At 39.2% G+C, this 26,140-nt stretch overlaps 1 protein-coding gene across 1 annotated transcript; it reads left to right on the top strand.

The window, feature by feature from the left end:
* Positions 1–6,610: 6,610 nt before the first annotated feature.
* LOC118643852 (zinc finger protein 709-like) lies at positions 6,611–25,939 on the top strand. The gene is made up of 4 exons (XM_036282215.1): positions 6,611–6,616; positions 20,509–20,635; positions 20,828–20,888; positions 24,799–25,939. Exons 1-4 carry the CDS (start codon positions 6,611–6,613, stop codon positions 25,937–25,939), a joined length of 1,335 nt encoding a protein of 444 aa, XP_036138108.1.
* Positions 25,940–26,140: the final 201 nt, after the last annotated feature.

Below are 26,140 nucleotides of genomic sequence, written 5' to 3'. Positions count from 1 at the left end.
CAGAAGAGAGTGGTAAGAAATCTTTAAAGTGATTAAATGCAAGGGCCTAAAACCAAGATTACTCTATCCTGCAAAGCTGTCATTTAGAATTGATGGACATATCAAGAGTTTCCCAGACAAGAAAAAGCTAAAGGAATTCATTACCACCAAACCAGAATTATGTGAGATGTGGAAGGGTCTTCTTGAAGAGAAAAACAAAAATAAGAACAATAAAAGGGCAATAAATACATATCTATCAACAATTGAATGTGCAAACAAAATGAGCAAGCAGAACAGAATCAGACTCATAGATACAGAGAACGTTTTTTTGCTTGCTAGATGGGAGGGGGCTGGGGTCTGTGTGAAAGATGAAAGGATTAAAAAGTACAGATTGGTTGTTAGTGTGACAAACCTCAAAGAGAAGTGGGAAGCGGGAGTGGGAAGAAATGAACCAAAGAACTTCTTTGCATATGTGCATAACCAGTGAACACTGAAAACAGTGTTAGCAAAAGTAGGGGGGTGGGGGCAAGAGCAGGGAGGAGAGGGTCAATAGGGGGAAAAGGAGAAATATCTGTAATACATTAAATAAAGATTAGTTTAAAAAAGTTGAAGGAATTAAGAAGTATAAATTGGTTGTTAGACTGATGAACCTCTATGGGGAGGGTGGGATGAGATAACCCAAAGAACTTCTATGCATATGTGCAAAACCAATGGACACAGAAAATATTGTGGGGAAGGCAGGAGAGGACCAGGATTGGGGAAGAGCATTTCTGTGGGGAAAAAAGGGGGGGGGGGACATTCAACAATAAAAAAAAAGTTTAAAAAAAGACATTTAAAATAAAATAGAATTAAAAAATAATTGTTTTTATCTTTGTTTTTTTCTCATTAAATTTTGTTTTAATGGGCCTCAAAATTCTGTGATAGATTTTTGATCAAGTTATTTTTCTTAAAAATTGTGGATTTTAAAACCTAATAACTTTGCTAGGCTGGTGTGTGTCAGTGCATTGTGCATTGGCCTGTGGACTGACAGGTCCTGGTGAGGACACATGACTGGGTTGCAGGCTCCAGTAGGGGGTGTGTAGGAAGCCACCAATTGATGTATGTCTTTCACATTGATGTTTCTATCTCTCCCTTCCTGTCTCTAAAAATGTCAATAAAAACATTATTTTTTAAACTCATCTTTATTGTTGAATGTATTACAGATGTCTCCCTTTTACCCCCCCATTAACCCCCTCCTCCCCAATCCTGCCCCATTCCTGCCTTCCTCATATTGTTGGTGTCCATTGGCTATGCATATATGCATAGAAGTTCTTTTGTTCATCTCATCTTGCTCTCCCTCCCCCCTTCCCTTTGAGGTTCATCAGTCTAACAACCAATTTGTACTTCTTAATTTCTTCATCTTTTTCACCCATCCCCACAACCCCCACCCATCTGTCAACCAACAAAGTTTTCTGTATCTATGTGTCTGCTTCTGTTCTGCTTGCTCATTTTGTTTGTACATTCAATTGTTGATAGATATGTATTAATTGCCATTTTATTGTTCATATTTTTGTTCTTCCAGAAGACCTTTCAACATCTCACATAATTCTGATTTGGTGGTGATAAATTCCTCTAGTTTTTTCTTGCCTGGGAACCTTGATATGTCTATCAATTCTAAATGATAGCTTTGCAAGGATAGAGTTATATTGGTTGTAGGTCATTGCTTTTCATCACCTTGAATATCTCTTGCCACTCCTTTCTGGCCTGTAAAGTTTCTTTTGAGAAATTGCCTGACCGTCGTATGGAAGCTCCTTTAAGGTAACAAACTGCTTTTCTCTTGCAGCTTTTCAGAGTCTCTCTTTGTATTTAATCTTTGGCATTTTGATGATGATGTGTCTTGGTGTGGACCTTGTTAGGTTCATCTTGTTTGAAACTCTCTGTGCTTCCTAGACTTGTATGTCTGTTTTCTTCACCAAATTAGGGAAGCTTTCTGTCATTTTTTCAAATAGGTTCAATTTCTTGCTTTCTCTCTTCTCCTTCTGACACCCCTATGGTGCAAATGTTGGTGTGCTTGAAGTTGTCCTGGAGGCTCCTAATACTATCCTCATTTTTTTGGATTCTTTTTTCTTTTTGCTGTTCTGATTGGGTGTGTTTTGCTTCCTTATATTCCAAATTGAGACCAGATGCTTGTTTGAGAGATTTTAGGAATATCTGAAGCAGAAGCCAAGAGAGGCCAATTCTATGGTAAAGCCATTGGAAACAGCTTGGGTTGGCCTGAAAGTTAGGTGGGGTAGGGTCTCAGGGAATCACCAGGGTGAGGTAAATGGTGTGAGCCAGGTTGCTGGAGTTCCAGATATGGCAGCTGTCTGCCCCACCAGGGATGGGCTCACCAAAGGGACATCAGCCTCTGTCAGCACATCTGTCCAGGAGAAAGCCACCTCTCCAGCCCTCATCCCAAGGCCACACAGCTCAGGCCTTCCCTATATATCTCTGATGCCCCTCAAGTTGCTCCCCTTGGAGCTTAGAGGGAGCAAGTCAGAAAAAGTCCATGAATGGGCCCTTTAGGAGGAGCTGCCTGGGTCTTCAGCAGCCTCAGCCTCCCTCAGCCTTGGCTCCTGCTGGTTTTTACAGCCAGAAGTCATGGTGACTTTTCTTCCTGGCACTGGAATCCTGAGCTGGGTGCCTGGTGTGGGACAAGGACCCCTCACTTCTCAGGGAGGACCTTCCTAGCCGAGATTTTTCTCCTGATTTTTATCTGCCACACCTGGGTGTGGGAGCAGCTACTCTGCCCCTCTGCACCTACTACCCTTCTTGTTTTGGCTGTTTCTTTAATTTGTAATTGTAGAACTTCCATTCAGCTAGATTTCAGGCAGTACTGAATGATGGTTGTGTTGTAGTTTAGGTGTAATTTTGATGTGGTTGTGGGAGGAGGCAATACCGTGTTTACACGTACGCCACCATCTTGACCGGAAGTCTCCAATAAAAACATTAAAAAAAAAAAACCTAATAACTTCAAAACTGACACACACAAAATTGTCCACAAAATATTCTTTTCTTCTGAAGGTTTTACAATGCAATATAATCATTAACATGTCCTTTACTATTTAACTTCAATGTGCAATTGAGACATACATTTCTGAGACCATTCTTCCATCACTGATTATAACCGGGGTGGCTGTTTTGGGAATGTTTATTTAGCCTTCTGAAATCTTAAGGCAGTTTTGGTGGCTTGACCATGCAGTTGCCTTCTTGTTCACTGCTTTAATGACCACAGCCACTGCCTGTTTCATGTCACAGCAACTGCCTGTTTCATGTCACAAACAGCAAAACAATGTAGAGGATTGTCGTTACCATTTCAACCAGAAAATTATACAAATGCTACAGTGTTAGAGTTGTAGCCAATTTTTAAAAAGTAGATGTCAACTTCTTAATGCCTTCCTCATATTTCTTCTGGCTGTAGTGTGCCTCAGTGAAATCCATTTTGTTAATACCAACAATTGTTTCATACCCAATTTTTAAACCAGAACTGCATGCTCCCGAATCTACCTGTTCTTTGGGATACCTTCTTCAAATTCACCACCAACACCAGCAGCTACAATCAGGACAGAACTGTCAGCCTGAGATGTGCATGTATTATGTTTTTGATAAATTCTCTGTGTCCTGGGACATCAATGATGGTCACACAGTACTTGCGAGTCTCAAATTTTCACAGAGAGGTATCAGTGGTGATACTCTACTCATGTTCAGCTTTCAGTTTATTCAGGCATAGTCGAAGGAGTTGTTCCCTATTTCAGCAGTCTCTTTCTCAACTATTTTGATGGTTATTTTGTGGATCCCATCACAACTGTACATCATATGGCTAGTAGTTGTAGACTCCTGAATCTGTATGTCCAATGATGTTGATGTTTATGACTCTTTTCCTTTATTATTTTGGTGTAGATTTAGCAGTGGTTTTCATGACACTGTTCTGGCAGCAAAGCCTTGGTGAAAAGAAAGGAGATTCTTTCTTAGCTGGTGTGGCTCGGTTGGGTGTTGTCCCATGCATGCAAAGTTGCTGGTTCAGTTCCAGGCAGGGCGCACGTCTGGTTGCGGGCTTGCTCCCCAGTAGGTGGCATGCTAGAGGCAGCAGATGGATGTTTCTCTCTCCCTCCCTCCCTCTCTCTCCCTTCCACTCTCTCTAAAAATCACTAAAATATTTTTTTAAAAAGTAAGAACAAAGATTCTATTTTTATCTCTAACTTTTGGCATTTTAATTGTGTTATGTCTTGGTATAGTTCTTTTGGCTTCCCTTTGTCTAGAAGTCTCTGTGTTACTTGACTTTGTATGTCTGTATCCTTCAACAGGATAGGGATGTTTTCAGCCATTACTTCTTCATATAGGCTCTTTTGTTTTCTGGGACCCTTATGATGTGAATGTTAGTATGCTAGATGTTGTCATGCAGGTCCCTTAAACTATCTTTGTTGTGATTTTTTTTTTTTTTTTTTGCATTTTTGCTGTTAAGCTTCTGTAATTTTCACTGTCTTGTCTTCCAGATAGGTGATTTTTTTCTGCATCATCAAATCTGCTGTTGATTTCTTATAGTATATATTTTATTTTATTTATTGTATTCTTCAGTTCCGATGAGTTCTTTCTTCTGTTTTCTATTTCTTTGTTGGCATTGCCACTGAATTTATCACTTCTTTTATGATTTTATTGAGCATTTGTTCTAAAATTTTTTTAGTTTTCATTTTATTTATTTACGTACTCACCCAAGAATATGTTATTGATTTTAGAGAAAGAAATAGAGGAAAGGAGAGTGGGAGGGGGAGGGGGGAGGGGCAGGGGGAGAGAGAGAGGGAGGTCATTTATATGTCCTGACAGGAATTGAACTGGCAACCTGGATATGTGTCCTGACCGGGAATTGAACCTGAGACCTTTCTGTGAATGGGACAATGGTCAACTAACTGAGCCACACCAGCTATCTGGTAAATGTCTTTTCTGTTTCATTTAATTCATTTTCTGCAGTTTTTACATTTTATTTGGAACATATTCCATTGTCTCATTTAGCTTATTTCTCTGTTTGTTTGAATGTATTATGTAGATCAACTACGTGTCCCATTATCAGAGTGGTCTTACGTAGAGCTTTCTGGCACAAAAGCCACTGGTCACTACCGTCAAGTGCACCACGGTGTCTCCTGTGTGGGTGCAGGTGCTCTCCTGTCTTAGTTTGCAGGATTTCTGTTAAGTGCTCTCATGGGTGGGGTTTTTCTCATAATGATTGGCTGCTTAAACTTATCATGGATTCTGTGGATGATTTGGTGTGTGGGGCTTGGCCCTATGGAGTAGGAGCCACATTGATGGGTGTTGGTGCTGGCCAAGTCCTTCCACTCAGTATCTCATTTGTGGGGTAATTTGGGTGATACACCCAAATTTGGCTGTTTGCCAAAATGCCCTGGCTCTGAAACCTCTAGAGTGATTCTGCTGAGGGCCAAACCCTGATGGTTGTGCAGGGACTAGAGCTGCTTGGTTGGGGGTGGGGGCAGGGCAACGATTTTAGCTGAGGATGGCTGCTGCTTGTGTCAGATGTGGGGCTCCTTGGCAGGGACTATGATTAGAGCCCAGCCTGGCTATTGTGCTTGCCATTGTTGGAATTGCATGGTCAAAGGTACAGTGCAAGCTCATGATAACTGCCATGTGAGACGAGGTTAGATTTACCTTTGGGAGTTGTACCATTAGAATGGTGTGCTTTTATTTTATTTTATTTTATTTTATTTTATTTTTTATCCTCACCCGGGGACACTTTTGCATTTATCTTCAGATAGAGTGGGAGGAAGAGAGAGAGAAAAACATCGATGTGAGAGTGATACATCGACTTGTTGCCAGCCACACCACCCCGGCTTGGGCAGGGACAAACTACAACCAAGGTACATGCTCTGAGCGGGAACTGAACCTGAGACTCTTTGGTCCGTGGGCCAACACTCTAACCGCTGAGCCAAACCAGCCAGGGCTAGAATGGTGTGCTTCTTAGTGATTCCGGACTGGAGGGATTTCTGGAGCAGTTGCAGTGTGGGAATGCTCTAGACTGAGTACAGCCCCGAGTGTCTTTCCACCTCCTTCTGCAGTGGCAGCAGCAGCAGCAGTACTTAGCAGTGTCAACTAGAGGCTGCAACCGGACAAGCCTCCTCAGGACAGTGCTCAGCTGAGAGGGAGGCTAAGCACCCCCAAAGGGATTGCTCCTCCAAGAACAGAGACAGTAAGAGGATGTGTGCCATTGAATGGGTCCACCTGGGGAGAGTAGTGAGGATGGAAACCAGGACCACTTCCTGGTATTCCCTGCAGAGAAAACAGGACAATGAGAACTAGCAAGAACTTGAGTGACAATCACCTGGATTCAGATGGGAAGACTGTTCATATGTCTATTGCTTCATTCCTGGAAATTGCTACACCTGATTAAGGAGAATCTTACTTGGCAAACCCATTTGGCTTTTTGAAAATCCTTCCTCAAAAATGGCTGTGGAGTGAATGGAAGCTACACAGACCGTCTCCCAGGACCAAACTAAATTACAACTAAAATAAAGGCAAATCTTTGGGAAAAACCAACTGAAAAGCAGCTGGAGAGAAGCTGTATAACCAGGGATAGAAAGAGGACACCAAATCGAGCCTGGTAGGTACCATGAAGGTATGAGAGGATTGCCTGTAGCCCATGGACAGCAGCTGAGGGCTGTTTTAGCTGTGTGCGGTTCCCACTGAGAAAGCAGGTGTTTTAAAAAGCACAAATTCAGGTACAGCCACTCACCTTGGGATTCGACAGAGGGAGAGTGGACTGGACTGGAACTGTGTAGAGAGAGCTGGATGGGAGGACAATGGGATTTTTGTACTGAATCACTCCCCCATAAGACAGTAGCCATATTATTCAGAGTCCCTTCCCAGAGCCCCCGGGAGAAGCAACAGCCCCTCCCTCAGGAATTAAACACCACCAGGTCAGGCCAGAGAAATGCAAATTGAGTCTCATTGCCATATAGAGTCCAACAGCAAGCAAGTGCCCCACCTGCAGGAAATCCTCTTACACCTGATGGATTTTCTTATTCAGCTGAGGGCTACAAATCGAGGCTCATCAAGTAACTGAGACTAATAACCCGCAGGCAAAAGCTGGAGGGTACTGGAACCTTTCCTTGGCCTGTAAATCTACTCAGGATAGTAAGACTTGACTGTGGTGTTTATTGTGGGTTCTCCCACACTCATCCAAACACAGTAGAGGGAGCCAGAACCAGCAGAACACTGACACCCACAGGAAAAATTTGGCAGGCTTTAAAACCCACCGAGACAGCCAAAATAGTGAAACAAAGAAGCAAATCCCAAACGAAAGAACAAGAAAACTCTACTGAAGATGACATAAATGAAATGCAGTTAAGCAAGTTGTCAGAGGGAGAGTTCAGATAATAAATATGAGGAAGCTCTACAGCATGAATAAAGAGCTCAACAGCATGAGTAAAGATACAGAAACATTGAAAATCAACCACTTGGAAATGAAGAATGATATAGCAGAAATAAAGAGTACATTGGAAGCTATAACCAGCTGAGTAGAGGAAGCCAAGATTGGATCAGTAAATTAGTAGATCCTCTCACAACCACTACAAAATTATAACTAAACTACTGCACAACCATTAGTCCAAATCACCTGAAATCAAGCTGAATGGAAGTCCTACAACCATGAAACTAAAGAAGCAGCTACATCAAGACTGGTAGAAGGGGTGGAGGCATGGACATGCTGGTCCCTCACCCACATATGGTGCATAAAAATCAGGAGGATACCTCGGCTGTGAAGGTCCTCCCTGAGGAGTGAGGCGTCTCCTTCCCATACCAGGCACCAAGCTCAGGGTTCCAGTGCTAGGAAGAGAAGTTACCATGATTTCTGGCTGTAAAAAACAATGGGAACTGAGGCTGAGGCTGCTGAAGCCCCAGGCAGCTCCTATATATTTTTTAAAAATTTACTTATTGTTTTTGTTAAAGATGTTTCTCATTTTCCCTCATTGACACTCTCCTCCCCTTCCCCCCTGCCCCATCCTCAGCTCTGTTGTCTATGTTCATTGGTCATGCATAAATGCCTGTAAGTTCTGTGGTTTTCCCCTACAACGCCCCCTCCTCTGACGCATGTCTGTCTGTATCCCACCTCTGTGTCTCTGGGTTAATTTTGTTCATCAGTTTGTTTAGTTCATTATATTTCACAAATAAATGAGATCATGTGATATTTGTCTTTCTCTGCTTGGCTTGTTTCACGTAGCATAATACTCTCCAGGTCCTTCCATGCCATCTCAAAAGATAAGAGATCTTTCCTTCTTACAGCTGCATAGTACTCCATTGGGTATATGTACCACAACAATTTTATCCATTCATCTACTGATGGTCATTTGGGCTGTTTCCAGATCTTAGCGATTGTAAATAGTATTGCTATGAATATGGGGGTACATATATTCTTCCTGATTGGTGTTTCAGGATTCTTAGGGTATATTCCCAGAAGTGGGATCACTGGGTCAAATGGCAATTCAATTTTGAATTTTTTGAAGTAACACCATAGTGTTTTCCATAGTGGCTGCACCAGTCTGCATTTGCCACCAGCAATGTACTAGAGTCCCCTTTTCTCCACACCTTCGCCAACACTTGTTGTTTGATGATTTGTTGATGCCGGCCATTCTGACAGGTGTGAGGTGATACCTCATAGTTGTTTTAATTTGCATCTCTCTGATGCTTAGTGATGTTGAGCATTTCTTCATATGTCTCTTGGCCATTTGTATGTCCTGTTTGGAGAGGTGTTGTCTGTTCAGCTCCTCTGTCCATTTTTTAATTAGTTTCTTTGTTTTCCTTTTGTTGAGTTGTATGAGTACTCTATATATTTTGGAAATTAACTCCTTATCTGATGTATCATTGGCAATTATGCTCTCCCATACAGTGGTTTGCCTTTCCATGTTGATGGTTGTTTCTTTTGCTGTGCAGAAGCTTTTGAGTTTGATGTAGTCCCATGTGTTCATTTTCTCCTTTGTTTCTGTTGCCTTAGGTGATGTATCAGTGAAAATTCTGCTGCATATGATGTTCGAAATTTTGTTGCCTACATTTTCTTCTAGGATTTTTATGGATTCACGGGTCACATTTAAGTCTTTTATTCATTTTGAATTCATTTTTGTGTATAGTGTAAGTTGATGGTCTAGTTGCATTTTTTTTTTTTTTGCATTGATGTTCTAGTTTCAGTTTTTATGCATGTAGCTGTCCAATTTTCCCAACACCATTTATTAAAGAAGCCGTCTTTATTCCATTGTATGCTCTTGCCACCTTTGTCAAATATTAATTGAGTATAATGTCTTGGGTCCATTTCTGGGTTCTCTGTTCTGTTCCACTGGTCTATATGCCTGTTCTTGTGCCAGTACCAGGCTGTTTTGATTACAGTAGCTCTGTAGTATAACATGATATCTGGTATTTTGATCCCACCTACTTTGTTCTTTTTTTTTCAAGATCGATGTGGCTATTCGTGGTCTTTTTTGGTTCCATATGAACTTTTGAAGGATTTGTTCTAGTTCTGTGAAATACATCGTTGGTATTTTGATGGGGATTGCATTGAATCTATAGATTGCTTTGGGGAATATGGACATTTTAATGATGTTAATTCTCCCAATCCATGAGCAAGGTATGTGCTTCCACTTGTTTATATCTTCCTCTATTTCTTTTTTCAATGACCTGTAGTTTTCTGCAGAAGGTGAAGGGATTAAGAAGTACAAATTGGTTATTAGTCTGATAAACCTCAAAGGGAATGGGGTGGAGAGGTGGGAAGAAATAAGCCAAAGAAATTATATGTATAACGAATGGACACAGACAACAGTGTGGGGAAAGTCAGGAGAGGGGCGGGAGTGGGAAGGAGGGGTCAGTAGTTGAAAACACACACACACACACACACACACACACACACACACACAACAGGAAGACAGTCTAAGAGAACTGTGGGACAAGCAGAAACATAACAACATCCGCATCATAGGAGTGCTAGAAGAAGAAGAAAATGAGAAAGAGTTGGAGAATATATTTGAAGGCAGAAAAATTCCCTAACTTGGTGAAGGAAAAAGGTATATAACTTCAAGAATCACAGAGAGCTCCAAGTAAGAAGAACCCAAAGAGGCCCACATGAAGACACATAATAATTAAAATGCCAAAAATTAAAGACAAAGAGAGAATCCTAAAAGCAGCAAGAGATAAGCAACAGGTTACGTACAAAGGAATCCCCCATAAGGCTGTCAGCCGACTTCCTAACAGAAACACTACAGGCCAGAAGGAAATGGCATGAAGTAATGAAGGTAATGAAAAATAAGTATCTGAATCCAAGACTATTCTATCTAGCATGGCTATCATTCAAAATAGAAGGTGAAATAAAAAGCTTCCCAGACGAAAAAAAAAAAAAAAAAAATGGCTAAGGGAATATATACCACCAAACCAGCACTGCAAGAAATGTTAAAAGAACTGCTGTAATAAGCAGAAGAAATAGGAAGAGAAACATAACTAGAATAAACAAAAATGGCAATAAATAAGTACATATGAACAATAACCTTAAATGTAAATGGATTAAATGCTCTGATCAACAGACACAAAGTAGCTGGATGGATAAGAAAGCATGACCCATATATGTGTTGTTTACAAGAGAGCCATCTCACAACAAAAGACTCACATAGGTTGAAAGTGAAGAGATGGAAAAAAAAATTTTCCAAGGAAAAGGAAAGGAAAAAGGAGCTGGGGTAGCAATACTTATATCTGATAAAGTAGAGTTTAAAATGAAGGCCATAACTAGAGACTAAGAAGGCTACTACATAATATTGAAAGGATGTATCCAACAGGAAGATATAAGCTTGCTAAACATCTTGGCACCCAGTAAAGGAGCACCAAAATACATTAAAAAACTTCTGGAATCAAAGCAGGGGACCAACACCCCACTGGCATCACTGGATAGAGCCCCTAGGCAAAAAGTTAACAAGGAAACAAAGATTCTAAATGATGCACTATATCAAAAGGATTTAATAGATATCTATAGTTTGGTGGTAATATATTTCCTTAGCCTTTATTAAATAGATATCTACAGAGAATTACATCCCCAAAATGCAGAATTCACATTGGACTCAAGTGCACATGGAACATTCTGAAAAATAGACCACATGTTAGGACACAAACTAAGTCTCTACAAGTTCAAAAAGACTGAAATCATATCAAGCATCTTCTCAGATCACAATGGCATAAAGCTAGAAGTCAATTACAACAAAAACCTGCACAAATATTCAAACACAGGGAGGCCTAATAGCATGTTATTAAACAACGAATAGATTACCAAGGAGATCAAGAAAGAAATTTAAAACGTTCTGGAAACCAATGAAAATGAACACACAGCAACACAAAATCTATGGGACACAGGGAAAGCAGTCCTGAGAGAAGTTCACAGCATTACAGGCCTATCTCAAGAAACAAGAAAAATTTCTAATTGGATTTCTAACCGTACAACTTAAAGATCTAGATAGTACACAAAAAGAAAAACCCAGAACAAGTAGAGGAAATAAATGACATAGAAATGGAAAAACAAACTCAAAAGATCAATGAAACAAAAAGCTGTTTCTTTGAAAAGATAAACAAGGTTGTTGGACCTTTAGCCAGATTCACCTAGGAAAAAACAAAAGGACCCAAATAATCAAAATCAGAAATGAAAGAGGAGAAGTAACATCTGACACCACAGAACTATAAAGGACCATTAAAAAGCACTGTGAAAATTTATAGGCAAACAAATTGGACAATCTAGTCAACATGGACAAATTTCTAGAATAACAAAATCTCCCAAAACTGAACTGGGAAGAGAAGAAAACTTGAACAAACCAATAACAACTAAGGAAATTGAAGATGTAATCAAGAAGCTCCCAGCAAAGAAAAGCCCAGGCCTAGACAGCTTCATGGGGAAGTTTTACCAAACATTCAAAGAAGATCTACACCCATTCTCCTCAAACTATGCCAAAAAATCCAAGAAGAAAGACTTCCAAACTCATTTTATGAGGCCAGCATAATCCCAATTCCAAAACCAGATGAAGACACTACAAAGAAAGAAAATTACAGGCCAATATCTCTGCTGAACATAGATGCCAAAATCCTTAATAAAATTTTAGAAAATTGGATCCAGCAATACATTAAAATAATTATTCACCATGACCAAGTAGGATTCACCCCATGAATGCAAGTCTGGTACAATATTTGCAAATCAATAAATATGATACACCACATAAACAAAATGAAGAATAAAAGCCATATGATCATATCAATAGACTGAAAAAGCATTCGACAAAATCCAGCACCCATTCCCGATAAAAATGCTCAGCAACATGGGAATAAGAGGAACCATATCTCGACATAATAAAGGCTGTATATGAAAAACCTGCAGCCAACATCATATTCCATTGGCAAAAACTAAAAGCATTTCCCTTAAGAACAGGATACCCACTTTCACCACTCTTATTTAACATAATTTTGGAAGTCTTAGCCACAACAATTAGACATGAAGAAAAAATAAAAGGGATCCAAATTGGAAAGGAGGAAGTGAAACTGTTATTATTTGCAGATGACATGATATTATACAGAGAAAACCCTAAAGACTGCATCAAAAATCTACTAGACTTAGAAATGAATTTGGCAAAGTAGCAGGATACAATATTAACGTCAAGAAATCGATAGCATTCTTATACACCAATGATGAACTCACAGAAAGAAACTAAAAAAAATCCCATTTGCCATTGCAAGAAAAAAACTAAGACACTGCCCTGGCTGGTTTGGCTCAGTGGTTAGAGTGTTGGCCCGTGAACCAGAGAGTCCTGGGTTCAGTTTCTGTTAAGGGCATGTACCTCGGTTGTGGTTTGTCCTCGGCCCCTGTTGGGGTCGTGTGTGTGGCAACCACTCGATGTGTCTTTTTCACGTTGATGTTTCTCTCTCTCTCTTCCTCCTTTTCTCCCTCCCACCCTGTCTTAAGATAAAAATGCAAAAATGTCCTCAGGTGAGGATGAACACACACACACACACACACACACACACACACCAACTAAAATACCTAGGTATAAACTTAGGTAAAGATCTAAAAATACCTTAGGCAAAGAACTAAAGAACCTATTTCCAGAAAAGTAAAGAACTTAGGCAAAGAACCTATTTCCAGAAAAGTACAAGATATTGAAAAAAGATATAGGAGAAGATATGAAAAAGTGAAAAGCATATACTTTGTTCATGGATTGGAAGAATTAAAATAATAGAAATGTCCATATTACCTAAAGCAATGTATAGATTCAGTACAATCCTCATTAAAATACCAATGACATATTTCAAGGAGCTAGAACAAATACTCCAAAAGAAGAACAAAGTAGGAGGGATCACAATACCAGATATCAGGTTACAGTTGACCCTCGTTTATCATGGTTAATCAGTTCCAGATTCTAGTGAGATAAATGAATTTCTGCGAGGTAGGATTCTTTCTTTATATACAGTTGTCCTTTGCCACTCTGGGCTTCGACTTTCGCGGCTTCACTCTTATCGCGTTTTTTTCAGTGAAGCTGCAAAAGTCGAAGCCGAAGTGGTGAGGGACGACTGCACACTACAGAGCCAATGTAGTCAGCACAGCCTGGTGCTGGCCCAGGAACAGGCATATAGGTCAATGGAACAGAACAGAGCACACAGAAATTGACCCAAGACCTTATGCTCAATTAATATTGGACAAAGGTGGCAAGAGCATACAATGAAGTAAAGTCAGCCTCTGTAATAAATGGTGTTAGGAAAATTGGACAGCTACATGAAAAAAGATGAAGCCAGGCAACCAGCTTACACCATACACAAGAATAAACTGAAATGGATAAAAGACTTAAATATGACTCATAAATCTGTAAAAATCCTAGAAGAAAATGTAGGCAGCAAATTCTTAGACATTACTCATAGCCAAATTTTCCCCGAATCATGGCCTAGGACAAGAGAAAGGAAAAAATGAACACATGAGACTACATCAAACTAAAAAGCTTCTGCACAGCAAAGGAAACGACCATCAAAAAGGAAAGGGAACCCACTATATGAGAGAGTACTTGCCAATGATACATCAGATAAGGGGTTACTCTCCAAAATATATAGAGTGCTAATCCAACTCAACAAATGGAAGACAAAGAACCCAATTAATAAACGAGCAGAGGATCTAAATATACACCTCTCCAAACAGGACATACAAATAGCCAAGAGACATATGAAAAAATGTTCAATGTCACTAATCATCAGAGAGATGCAAATTAAAATGACTATGAGGTATCCCCTCACACCTGTCAGAATGGCTGTCATCAACAAATCATCAAACAACAAGTGCTGGTGAGGGTGCGGAGAAAAGGGGACTCTAGTACACTGCTGGTGGGAATGCAGACTGTTGTAGCCACAATGGAAAGTAATACGGTGTTTCTTCAAAAAATTAAAAATTAAACTGCCATTTGATCCAGTGATTCCATTTATAGGAATATATTCTAAGGCTGATAACCAATCAGAAAGAATTCATGGACCCCTGTGTTCTTAGCAGCACTATTTACAATCTCTAAGAGCTGGAAGCAGCCCATGTGTCCAAGAATAAATGAGTGGATAAAAAAGTTGTACCTATACACAATGGAGCACTATGCAGTTATAAGAAAGGAAGATCTCTTATCCTTTGAAAGGACATGGAGGGACCTGGAGAGCATTATGCTAAGTAAATAAGGCAATCAGAGACATACAAATGTCACATGATCTCACTTAATTGTGGAATGTAATGAACAAAATAAGCTGATGAACAAAATAGCCCCAGAGTCATAGAAATAGGGTACAGACTGACAAACCTCAGAATAGGGGGGCAGGGTTGAGGGAAGAGATATAACAAAGATCTTATGTGAATATATGCGTAACCAATGGACATAGACAACAATTCTGGGGGGTGGAGGGGAGGAGAATGGGGAGGGTGTCAATGGGGGGAAAAGGAGAAACATCTGTAACAAAACTAAATTAATAAAAAAACATAAAGTGATTCTGGGCACGTGTCTTCACAGGAACCTGCTTTTGCCTCTAGGAATGCTTTGACAGAGTGTGGAAGGGAGTCATAGGAAATGAGGAAGATTGTATTCTGTGACTAGAGTGCACCTATGTGACCTCTTAAAACGCAGTTATTTCAGAGAAGGAGAGAGAAAAAGAAGAGACTGAAAAGAGCAGCCAGTAGGTGGTGGGCTCAGTTTACTCACCAGGAGCCTTCAGTACCTCTGCTGCTGCTGGCTCTGTGTCTACTGCAACACATATCCTGATCCCGTTGTTATTGAGAACAACCGTTATAGCCTGGCTGTGGTACAGCAATGGGATTAGTTCAAACCAGACTCAAGGCCAGGGTCCTTAAGCCCTACATAGTAATTCTTTTTATACGTGTGGAGGGTTCTAATGGTGATGGCACTGATTTGAGGCCCTTTGGAGGAGAAAGTTTATGGATAGCAGGGTAGAGAGATCACATACTCTTGATGTTTATATATTGACCTAAAATATGGAAGAGTAACGATGCAAGAGAAGGAAAATGATATTTAAAAATATATTCAATTTGACCCAATTAAGAGTTAAAAATATATAGAAAGGTTTTATATCAAACAAAGACTAATAGGCACTCCTTGGATTTTTGGTCTCTAAAAATATTTTTTAGCCCTGGCTGGTTTGGCTCAGTGGTTGGAGCGTTGGCCTGTGGACCAGAGTCCTGGGTTTGGTTCCTGCTAGGGGCACGTACCAAAAAAAAATTTTTTTTGAAAATTGTTAACTATCTTTTGTGTCAAGTTACAGTTATACTGGGATCTCAGTTAAATGAATAAAGATATTCCATGATCTTAGTGGACTTACTGATATAAAACAGAGAAGAAAGGGATATACTTCACCCTAAAAATGAAAAGTCTGCCTTGATTTATGGTCATAAAACTCATTCTTCTAAAATATCCATAGTGAGCAGGAAAGCTCTGAACCAATAAAGTATAATTAAAACTCAATTAAATTAAGGCTTTACCACTGCCATATTGGCTTAATAAAATGAGACTCGATGGTTCCTACCCCTTAATAATAATAGTTAATATGGCCCAGTGTAAACTGAACAGGGCCTTTAAGAATTGAAGACTGTTATAAATAACCTTTTAGGAAGTAGTGATTATTTCCACTTATATTATGAACAGCTGAATTTGGCCTATTCTTAATTCTGGAAAGAATGAATGATTCCTCACACTGAATCATTGCAACCTTGAGGTTGTGTTTGTACCTAAGAAACTCATATTTCCAGTACCCAACATTATCAAAATTACTGACTCCATCTTCTCAGCAATTGGTACGTATTCTGCTGTCATAGATTTGGATAAATCTGTTCTGCTCAGTGCCTATTTCAACAGCCGTTGAAGGGTCATAATACACCTTTACCTGGTTACTCTCAGGGAACCTCAGTACCATTTCCACAGCACACGTCGTCTGCAGGTAAGATCTGAACTGCATTCACCTTGCTCCAGGATGATAGGTATGACATTACATTTATAACATTCTCCTTGTGGACATCTTCACATATATTGAAAAGAAGTATGCAAAAGTGACATGAACTATTGCCCAAAACATGCCTTAGTATCTTTTTAAAAAACAATTTTAATAAATAAAATGCCACAAAGTTTTTGGCACCATGAAGAAGTAACTATATGACTCTTAGCATACACCACATCATCTAGATTATTTTGGTGTTTGTGAGGCAAAATAGTCTTTGTTTACAAATATACTTGAGCTTATTTGTGCTGTTATATGCAAACTGCCCACCTAGAATGGGCACCTTTACTGTAGAAGGCTCTAGAATGTTTAAATTGTCACACAACAGACACACTTGGTGGTGTCCTCAGAGACTTCTTTATTATAAGGCTTCAGTGACAACCCCTCAGACCTCCTGGAGTTACCCATGATGGTTTTATGTTGTAATTCTTGCCTCCCTCTTTTCTTAGTTATGGTGATGAATGTTATTCGTCTGGTGAAAGAACCAGCTATTTTTGTTTGAATTTTCTTCATTGACTTTTCACGGTTATCTTGATTACTTTTCTAATTTTCATTGTTATTTTGTTCTGCTTATTTTAGGTTTAATTAGCTCTTCCTTTTATTGCTGTGTACATTAGATGCTTACATGAATAATTATAGATTTTTTTTTTTTGCTAGTGCATTAGTTCTGTGGCATAAATTTCCTTTCGAACATTGCCTTTGCTGCATCCCACAACTTTTGAAGTTGTGTTTTCATTTCATGGAGTTTAAAATAATTTTTCGTTTTTATTTTTAAGACTCCTTTTTTTATTTCATATATTATTTGGAATTGTCTTTTGAAATGACTCCACATTTGGGGATTTTTTTCACTATCCTGTTATTGATTTCTATGATAATGCCTCTGTAATGTGAGAACATATTTTATATGATTTCTGTTCTTTCACATTTGTTAAGGTGTGTTTTGTGCCCCATGCTGTGTTCTGTCTTGGTGAATGTTCCATGTGAACTTCAGAAGAATGTATTCTTTTCTTCTTGCATGAAGTATTTCACAGATTACAATTAAATCCATTTGTTACATAACACGACTGAGTTCATCTGTCTGTAGTGGTATTCTTTCTGCTAGAAGATAATTCATGATAAGAGGTTGTTGAAGTCAACAACTATACTAGTGCTTTCACTTATTTCTTTTTGCCTAATGCAGTTTGCTGTTTTGTTATGCACATACATATAAAAAATTTCTAACCCTTCTTGGAGAATTGACCTTTTATTATTTTAAATGTTAGTGTATATTGTTTTAAACAAAGTGTCATTTGTTACATGATGATAAGAAATACAAAAGATATTTAATCTTTGTTTTTATTTTTTTAATTAATTGATTAATTTTTTTAAATGAGTTAAGCTTGTTTTAAATTTTTTTTCTTTATTGACTTTTTAGAGAGAGAGGAAGGGAGAGGGAGAGAGAAACAGTGATGAGAGAGAACATTGATTGGCCACCTCCTACATAGCCCCCACTGAGGATCTGGCCCACAACCTGAGCATGTGCCCTGACTAGGAATAGAACCCGTGACCTCTTGGTACATGGGTCGATGCTCAACCACTGAGCCACACCAGCCAGTTAATCTTTCTTTTTAATTGACAAGTATCATTTACACTCTTTTTTCAAATTCTTTTTTTAGGGGGGCGGGTTTTAATTTTATTTTTTCCATCACCGTTTATTCCTCTCTTCCACCTCCACCCATACCCCTCCACCCCCACAATCATATTTACATTCTTTTGATAGATATTTTTAATTTTTATTAATTAATTTTTGTTACAGATGTTTCTTCCCCCCAGATACCCTCTTCCTGATCCCACCCTGCCCACCCCCAAGCATTGTTGTCTATGTCCATTGATTATGCATACATGCATATAAGTTGTTTGGTTCATCTCATCCTGATAGATTTTAGAATGTTTCTTTCAATGTAGGTATACTCATGTAAAATTACTTCAGTTTTTAAACTCAGAATATACTTATTTTTCTTTATTTTTGAAGGATAATTTTTTTTGACAATTCTAGAATAGTGGTTTTGTTTCTTTCAAAATTTTAATATATTATTTTATTCTCTTGCTATCATGATTTATAAAGAGAAGTTTAGTTTAATTCTAATATTTGTTTTGTGTATGTAAGGTATTTTCTCCTGGCTTGTTTCAGTAATATTGTTTGTCTTTGATCTTTGTCTAATTTGCGTCTCAGGTGTGCACTTTTGTTGTTTGTCATGTTTAGTGTCCTGTGAGTTTCTTGATTGACAATTTGGTGTCTAGCATTAACTTTAGAAAAATTTTAGTGATCGGTACTATACTGATTTGTTTTTTTCTGTATTCCTTTTTAAAAGGTATTCTCATTAAGTGTTTTTAAACTTTGTTTAAAGAAGTTTGTCCTAGGGTTCGTGGATATAGCCTACTGTCTTTGATTTTTTAGTTTTGTGTTATTTTTTCCTGAGATAGATTTGAGGACTGGTTGTGTTTAGAACAGGATATCTGGGCCATATTTTAAAATGTCATGTTCATTTTCTCTTTCCTAATTTTGTTAACACCAGGATGTCCTGTGATCTGAATTACCTTATGGATCTAAAAATAGAAGTTCATTTTAAGTTTGAACTTTTTTTCTGTCATTGGTAGAATGATACCTTATAAGTTACTTAAATTCCAATCCAGAAACTTGAACTCCAGTTATTGATAATTGACTGCTGAGAGCTTTAAAACTTCTTTTTTCCCTTGTGTTCTACATTTACCCAAGGTGACTAGAGGGCCTTCACATTTGTCCTTTGATGTAGGAAGAGGTTGACTACACCCAAGCTGCACCCTTGTGTATGAACTAACACCCTAGCCCACCCTTTAAGCTCAATAAAACAAGTCCGTGCACCCATCTTTGCTCTCTAAGCTATTTTCTACCCACTTGAGAGGCCTGATTTTCTTTCCCTAGAGACCTCAATTGTGCAAGTTAAAAACCCTTTCACACCCTATTGGTCATGTGTGTTGTCATCAGCTGAGGGATTTTTATGCCCAGGGGTTGAGCTATCATGTTCCTTTACTTCACAGGGGAGCTTAGAAGTGGCAGAAGAAGGAAAGGCATTGTGTAGATAGATACACAAATACTTGCTCTTACATCACAATTGCCTACAGTATTTAGTACAGTCACATGCTGTACAGGTTTGCGGCCTAGGAGCAATCTGCTGTACCATATAACTTAGGTGTGTGATAGGCTACATAACCTAGGTTTGTGTATGCACACTGTTCCCACAGTGACAACATTTCCTAACAACATGTATCTCAGAACATATCTTTGTCATTAAATGCCACATGATTAACATTTTAGCTCATCAAATCCTACAGAAAGAAAAAGGAAGGACCGAAACTGATAAATATCACACAAGGTAAAAGCAATGCTCCTCAATGGAATATTTTTATTCAGCCAGCTACATCTGATTATTTGTAATGTCCTGGAGGACTTTAGTGAAATATGGCCCGCCGTGCCTTGTTAAAACTTGAGTTACCAAACACCAAATGACTCTCATGTTTGATGATTTGAAACCTTCTAGTTCTTAACTAAATTTTGTTTATTGAATGCAGATAATGACTCTCTGAATTAGGAATGCTATAAATTGTGAGTAATAAGGAAGAAAATGAAAGAATTTTCTCACAGTGTATTGATGGTATAAAAATGGTATTTATTATTAATGGTAATATTTAATAGTTGAAATGTATCTTTCATCATTTCCCAGCATTCTTTGATTGTCATTAGAGAAATAAAAATTTAATGTGAGCACACTACAAATGTAGAAACAATTTCCATGTGTTCATGATGGTGTTAAATTTATGAGGGAGTAAGTGTGGACAATATCAAGTCATAGAATGAATGTTTGGAGATCAAAGATTATACATAGGCTTCCCTTAAATGGAGTCTAGGTGTCCAGTGCTGCCAGTCTCACAAATTTTACTCTGCACATATTTGAACTGTTTTAGGACTCATTTGTCCTTGAAGATGTGACTATAAAGTTTACCCTGGAGGAGTGGGCTTTACTAAATCCTTCACAGAAAAAACTCTACAGAGATGTGATGTGGGAAACCTCCAGGAACCTGGCCTCCATAGGTAAGGATGACAAGTTCCCTTCAGTTCCTAATTTGGAGGACGTGTGTTTCTTACCAGTCACCATATTCTAAGATGTGTAATGTGGGAAGGAAGGATTGCAAATTGTTACAGCTCATTGTAGAAGTAGAATGTACAGATTTTTGTACAATTTCTAATATTTTATAATTATTTTTCTGGGTTTGCTCTTTTTAGGTAAAAAATGGGAAGATCATAACATTGAAGATCAGAACAAAAACCAAGGGAGAAAACGAAGGTGAGTTACACTTACAATAGAAAGCACTGTGACAAATGAGAAACTTGTTTTCTATGAAATTTTAAAAAGAACCAACCAAAATAACCCCTACTTTATTAATTTATTATTATTATTTTTGAACTTTATTGTTGAATGTATTACAGATGTCACTTCTTTTTTACCCCATTGACACCCTCCTCCCCACTCCCGCCCCCTTCTTGCCTTCCCCACACTATTGTCTGTGTCCATTGGTTATGCATAAATGCATGTAAGTTCTTTGGTTGATCTCTTCCCGCTGCCCCTCCCCCTTCTTTTTGAGGTTTGTCAGTCTAACAACCAATTTGTACTTCTTAATTCCTTCACCTTTTTCACTCATCCTTCCAACTTCCCCTCCCATCTCGCAACCAACAAAAATTTCTCTGTATCTATGAGTCTGTTTCGGTTCTGCTTGTACATTTTTATTTTATTTTATTTTTTATCCTCACCCAAGGACATTTTTCCATTTTTTGTTCAGATAGAGTGGGGAGGGAGAGAGAGAGAGAGAGAAACATTGACATGAAAAGGACACATCGAGTGGTTGCCACCCGCATGACCAACCAGGGCCAGGGACAAACTGCAACCGAGGTACATGCCCTTAGCGAGAACCGAACCCTGTCTCTCTTGCTCTATCGCTGAGCCAAACTGGCCAGGGCTGCTTGTACATTTTGTTTGTAGATTCAATTATAGATAGATATGTATTTACTGCCATTTTATTGTTCATATTTTTGTTCTTCTCCTTCAGGGAGACCCCTTTACCCTTTTTTTTTTATCCTCACCCGAGGGCATTTTTCGATATTTTGTTCAGATAGAGTGGGAGGGAGAGAGAGAGAGAGAGAAGCATTGATGTGAAAGGGACACATCGAGTGGTTGCCACCCGCACAACCCAATCAGGGCCGAGTTCCCGAACCCAGGTCTCTCAGGACCGCAGGCCAACTCTCTAACCGCTGAGCCAAACCGGCCAGGGCTCTGGCTTGGTGGCAATGAAATCCTTTAGCTTTTTCTTGTCTGGGAAACTCGATATGTCCATGGATTCTAAATGAGAGCTTTGCAGGATAGAGTAATCTTGGTTGTAGGTCCTTGCTTTTCATCACTTTTATTATTTATTCCCACTCCCTTCTGGCTTCCAAAGTTTCTTTTGAGAAATCGGCTCACAGTCTTATGGGAGCCCCGTTGTAAGTAACTAACAGCTTTTCTCTTGCTGCTTTTAAGATTCTCTCTTTGTCTTTAATTGTGATGATGATATGTCTTAGTGTGGTCCTCTTTTGGGTTCATCTTGTTTGGGACTCTCTATGCTTTCTGGACTTGTATGTCTGTTTCCTTTACCAAGTTGGGGAAGTTTTCTGTCATAATTTTTTAAAAAATACGTTCTTGCTCTCCCTCTTCTCCTTCTGGCTCCCCCATGATGCAAATGTTGTTACACTTGAAGTTGTCCCAAAGACTCCTTACACTATCCTCATTTTTTTGGATTCTTTTTTCTTTTCTGATTGGGTGTTTTTTGCTTCCTTATATTCCATATCGATGGTTTGCTTCTTGACTTCAGCTTCTCTACTATTGATTCCTTGTAAATTATTCTTTATTTCAGTTAGTGCATCTTTCATTTCTGACTGGTCCTTTTTTATGCTGTTGAGGTTCTCACTAAGTTTCTTGAAGTTCTCACTAAGTTCCTTGAGCATCCTTATAACCAGTGTTTTGAATTCTGCATCTAACAGATTGCTTATTGTTTTGAACTCTGCATATAACAAATTGCTCATCTCCATTTTGTTCATTTCTTTTCCAGGAGTTTTGTTCTTTTCTTTCATTTGGGACATGTTTCTTTGTCTCCTCATTTTGGCTGCCTCCCTGTGTTTGTTTCTATGTATTAGGTAGAGTTACTATGTCTCCTAGGCTTCGTAGGATGGCTTATTATAGTAAGTGTTCTGTAGGATCCAGTGGTGCTGCCTCACTGATCACCCCAGCTGGGCTCTCGAGGTGCACCACTCATGTGGACTATATACCATTCTGTTTTAATTGAGTCTTGATTGCTGTTTGCACATCAATGGGAGGGATTTATTTAGGTTGATCAGCTGCAAGGACTGGCTGTGCCCACTGACAACTGGCTTCTGTATACCTTGGAGGATCAGCTGTGCAGGGGCCCACCACATAGAGCAAGACTTACTTCAGCCAGGCTCTAGTATCCATTGAGTCCACTCCTTGAATGTGTCACTTGTGGAGGTGGTTGGGTGGTGGTACTTTGATGTGGTCTGAAGGTGTCCATTGGGTGTGCTGACTCTGGGGCCAGGTCAGCCAATTCCTGTATTCTACCTGGGGCCACCAGATATAAGCAACAAAATGATCTACAGATGACTGCTTCTTTTGCTAAGCTTGGAGGTGCCCAGGTAAAGCCAAGTTGTGAATCAAGGCTGGCTGCTTATAGTGCCAGGCCTGGGGCCACTTAGCAAGAGTTATGGGGCTTGCTGAGTCCAGATGCGATTTGAGAAATTTTAGGAAACTCTGAAGGAGGATCCAAGACAGGGAAATCCTATGGTAAAGCCACTGGAAACAGCCTGGGTAGGCCTGAAAGTTGGGTGAGGCAGGGCCTCTGGGAATCACCAGGGCAAACAATGTGAGCCAGGTTGCTGGAGTCCCAGATATGGTGCCCTTTTGCTGGCCTCAAGTGGCAAGGACTCACCAAAGGAACAACGGTCTCCACCAGCACATCTGTCCAGGAGAAAGCTGCTTCTCCAACTCTCACCCCAATGCCGAATAACTCAGTTCTTCCCCGTAAGTCTCTGGTGCCTTTCAAGCTACTTCCCCCATGCTAGAGGTATCCCTCCTGAGTTTTTTTTTTAATCCTCACCCAAGGACTTTTTTTTTTTTTTTTTTTTGCATTTATCTTCATATAGAGTGGGAGGGAGAGAGGAGGGAAAAGAGAGAGAAACATTGATGTGAGAGACACATCAACTGGTTGCCACCTGCAGGATCCCAACAGGGGTCAGGGACAAAGTGCAACCGAGGTATGTGCCCTTAGTGGGAACTGAACCTGGGATTCTCTGGTCTGCGGGCCAATGCTCTAACCGCTGAGCCATACTGGCCAGGCTACCCCTCCTGATTTTTATCCACCACACGTGGGTGTGGGCTCAGCCTGACCCCCATGTCCATCCCTCCTACCAGTCTCGATATGGCTTCTTTTTTAATTTTGTAGTTGTAGGGCTTCCATACAGCTTGATTTCAGGTGATTCTGAATGATGGTTGTTCTGTAGTTCATTTGTAATTTTTATGTGGCTGTTGGCGTTTACCTATGCTGCCATCTTGAGCAGAAGTTTCCCCTACTTTAAATGTATTACTTTTTAGCCCTGGCCGGTTTGGCTCAGCAGTTAGAGCATTGGCCTGTGGTCCAGAGAGACTCAGGTTTGGTTCCCGCTAAGGGCACATACCTTGTTTGCAGTTTGTCCCAGGCCCTGGTTGGTCGTGCGGGTGGCAGCCACTCGATGTGTACCTTCCACGTCGATGTTTCTCTTTCTCTCTCTTCCTCTCTCTCCCTCCCACTCTATCTGAACAAAAAATGGAAAAATGTCCTCAGGTAAGGATAAAAAAATTTTTAAAAAAATAAAATAAAATGTATTACTTTTTAGAAAAATTTCTCTAAATTACATTTTTATATATGACAGTGTTTGAAAATAGATTACAAAATGTCAGTATTATTGAACCCTGTGTATAAATATCACTGTTTTAATAATAGCATGGAGGAACTTGTCTTACAGGGCCTTCATTATACTAAATTTCAAACAATTCAGGCAAAACAGAAAACCTATACTTTTGATATGATTCATAAATATATAGTTAAATTATTTTAATAATAAATATAAGACAATTAATAAAAAGTCATTAATAATGTGCTTCTTGGTTTTTACAGAATTCTTGTGTTAAAGAAAATCTGTGAAAGGGAAGAGGTTAGTCCACGTGGAGAAAATGTCAGATTTACTCCAAATCTCAACCTGAACAAGGAATCTCTTCCTGGAGTAAAACCAGATGAATACAGCATATGTGAGAAAGTCTTCACAGATCGTTCATCTTTGAATAGGCACACTGGACGTCACACTGGACACAAGCTCTCTGAGTATCAGAAATATAGAGAGAAGCCATATAAATGTAACATATGTAGTCAAGTTTTTAGTTCCCTTCGATGTATTGAAAACCATGAAAGAACTCACAACGAAGAGAAAACCTATAAATGTAAAAAGTGTGGAAAAGCCTTTATGGGGCTCACATTGCTTCAAGGACACATGATCACACATACTGCAGATGCTCCTCATAAATGTAAGGTACGTGGGAAAACCTCTAGTTCTTCAACTTCTCTTCAGACATGTGACCGAGTCCACCCTGGAGAGAAGCCCTATCAATGCAAACACTGTGGAAAAACCTTCATGAACTATCGAAGTTTTCGAAGACATGAAAAAAGTCACACTGAAGAGAAACGCTATAAATGTACATTATGTGGGAAGGCCTTCAGATACCGCAGTTCCTTAGAACCACACAAATGGACTCACACAGCAGAAAAACCCCATGAATGTAAGGAATGTGGAAGAGCTTTCAAACAAAACAGTTCCTTACAAAGACACCAAGAGACTCACACAGGACGGAAATCCTATGAATGTAAACATTGTGGTAAAACCTACAGTTATCACAGCTCCCTTAGAGTACACATGAAAATACTCGCTGGAAATACTCCTTATCAGTGTAAGGAATGTGGAAAATCATTCCCTCGCCGTAGTTGGTATCAAAGACATGAAAGAAGTCACACTGGAGAGAAACCCTATGAATGTAAACAATGTGGTAAAACCTATAGAGATTATAGTTCCTTACGAATACACCAAAGAAATCATACTGGAGTGAAGCCATTTAAATGCAAGGAATGTAAAAAAGCCTTCACTTGTAACAAAATTCTTCAGTTACATTTGAGAGTGCACACTGGAGAGAAACCATATAAATGTGAAGAATGTGGGAAAGCCTATTCTGATCACTATTCTTTTCAAAGGCATAAGAGGACTCATTGAGTAAAATCTAGTAAATGTAAATAGTTTGGGAGAGACTTCAGTTTGCCCACATCTTTATATTTCAAAATCCCACTGAAAGAAATAAAAATGTAAATAACCTGATAAGGTTTGATCACTATTTATTTATACCGTTCCAGAAAACTTTTCAACTTAAAGAATTGTTATTAAAACTGTAAGTAATTGTGTTTGCCAAGTTTCTTT

This window comes from Molossus molossus, unplaced genomic scaffold (assembly GCF_014108415.1).
Source record: "Molossus molossus isolate mMolMol1 unplaced genomic scaffold, mMolMol1.p scaffold_m16_p_4, whole genome shotgun sequence".
Classification (NCBI taxonomy): domain Eukaryota; kingdom Metazoa; phylum Chordata; class Mammalia; order Chiroptera; family Molossidae; genus Molossus; species Molossus molossus.
Note: the sequence above shows the minus strand (reverse complement) of the source record. Positions and strands in the feature narration are given on the sequence as shown.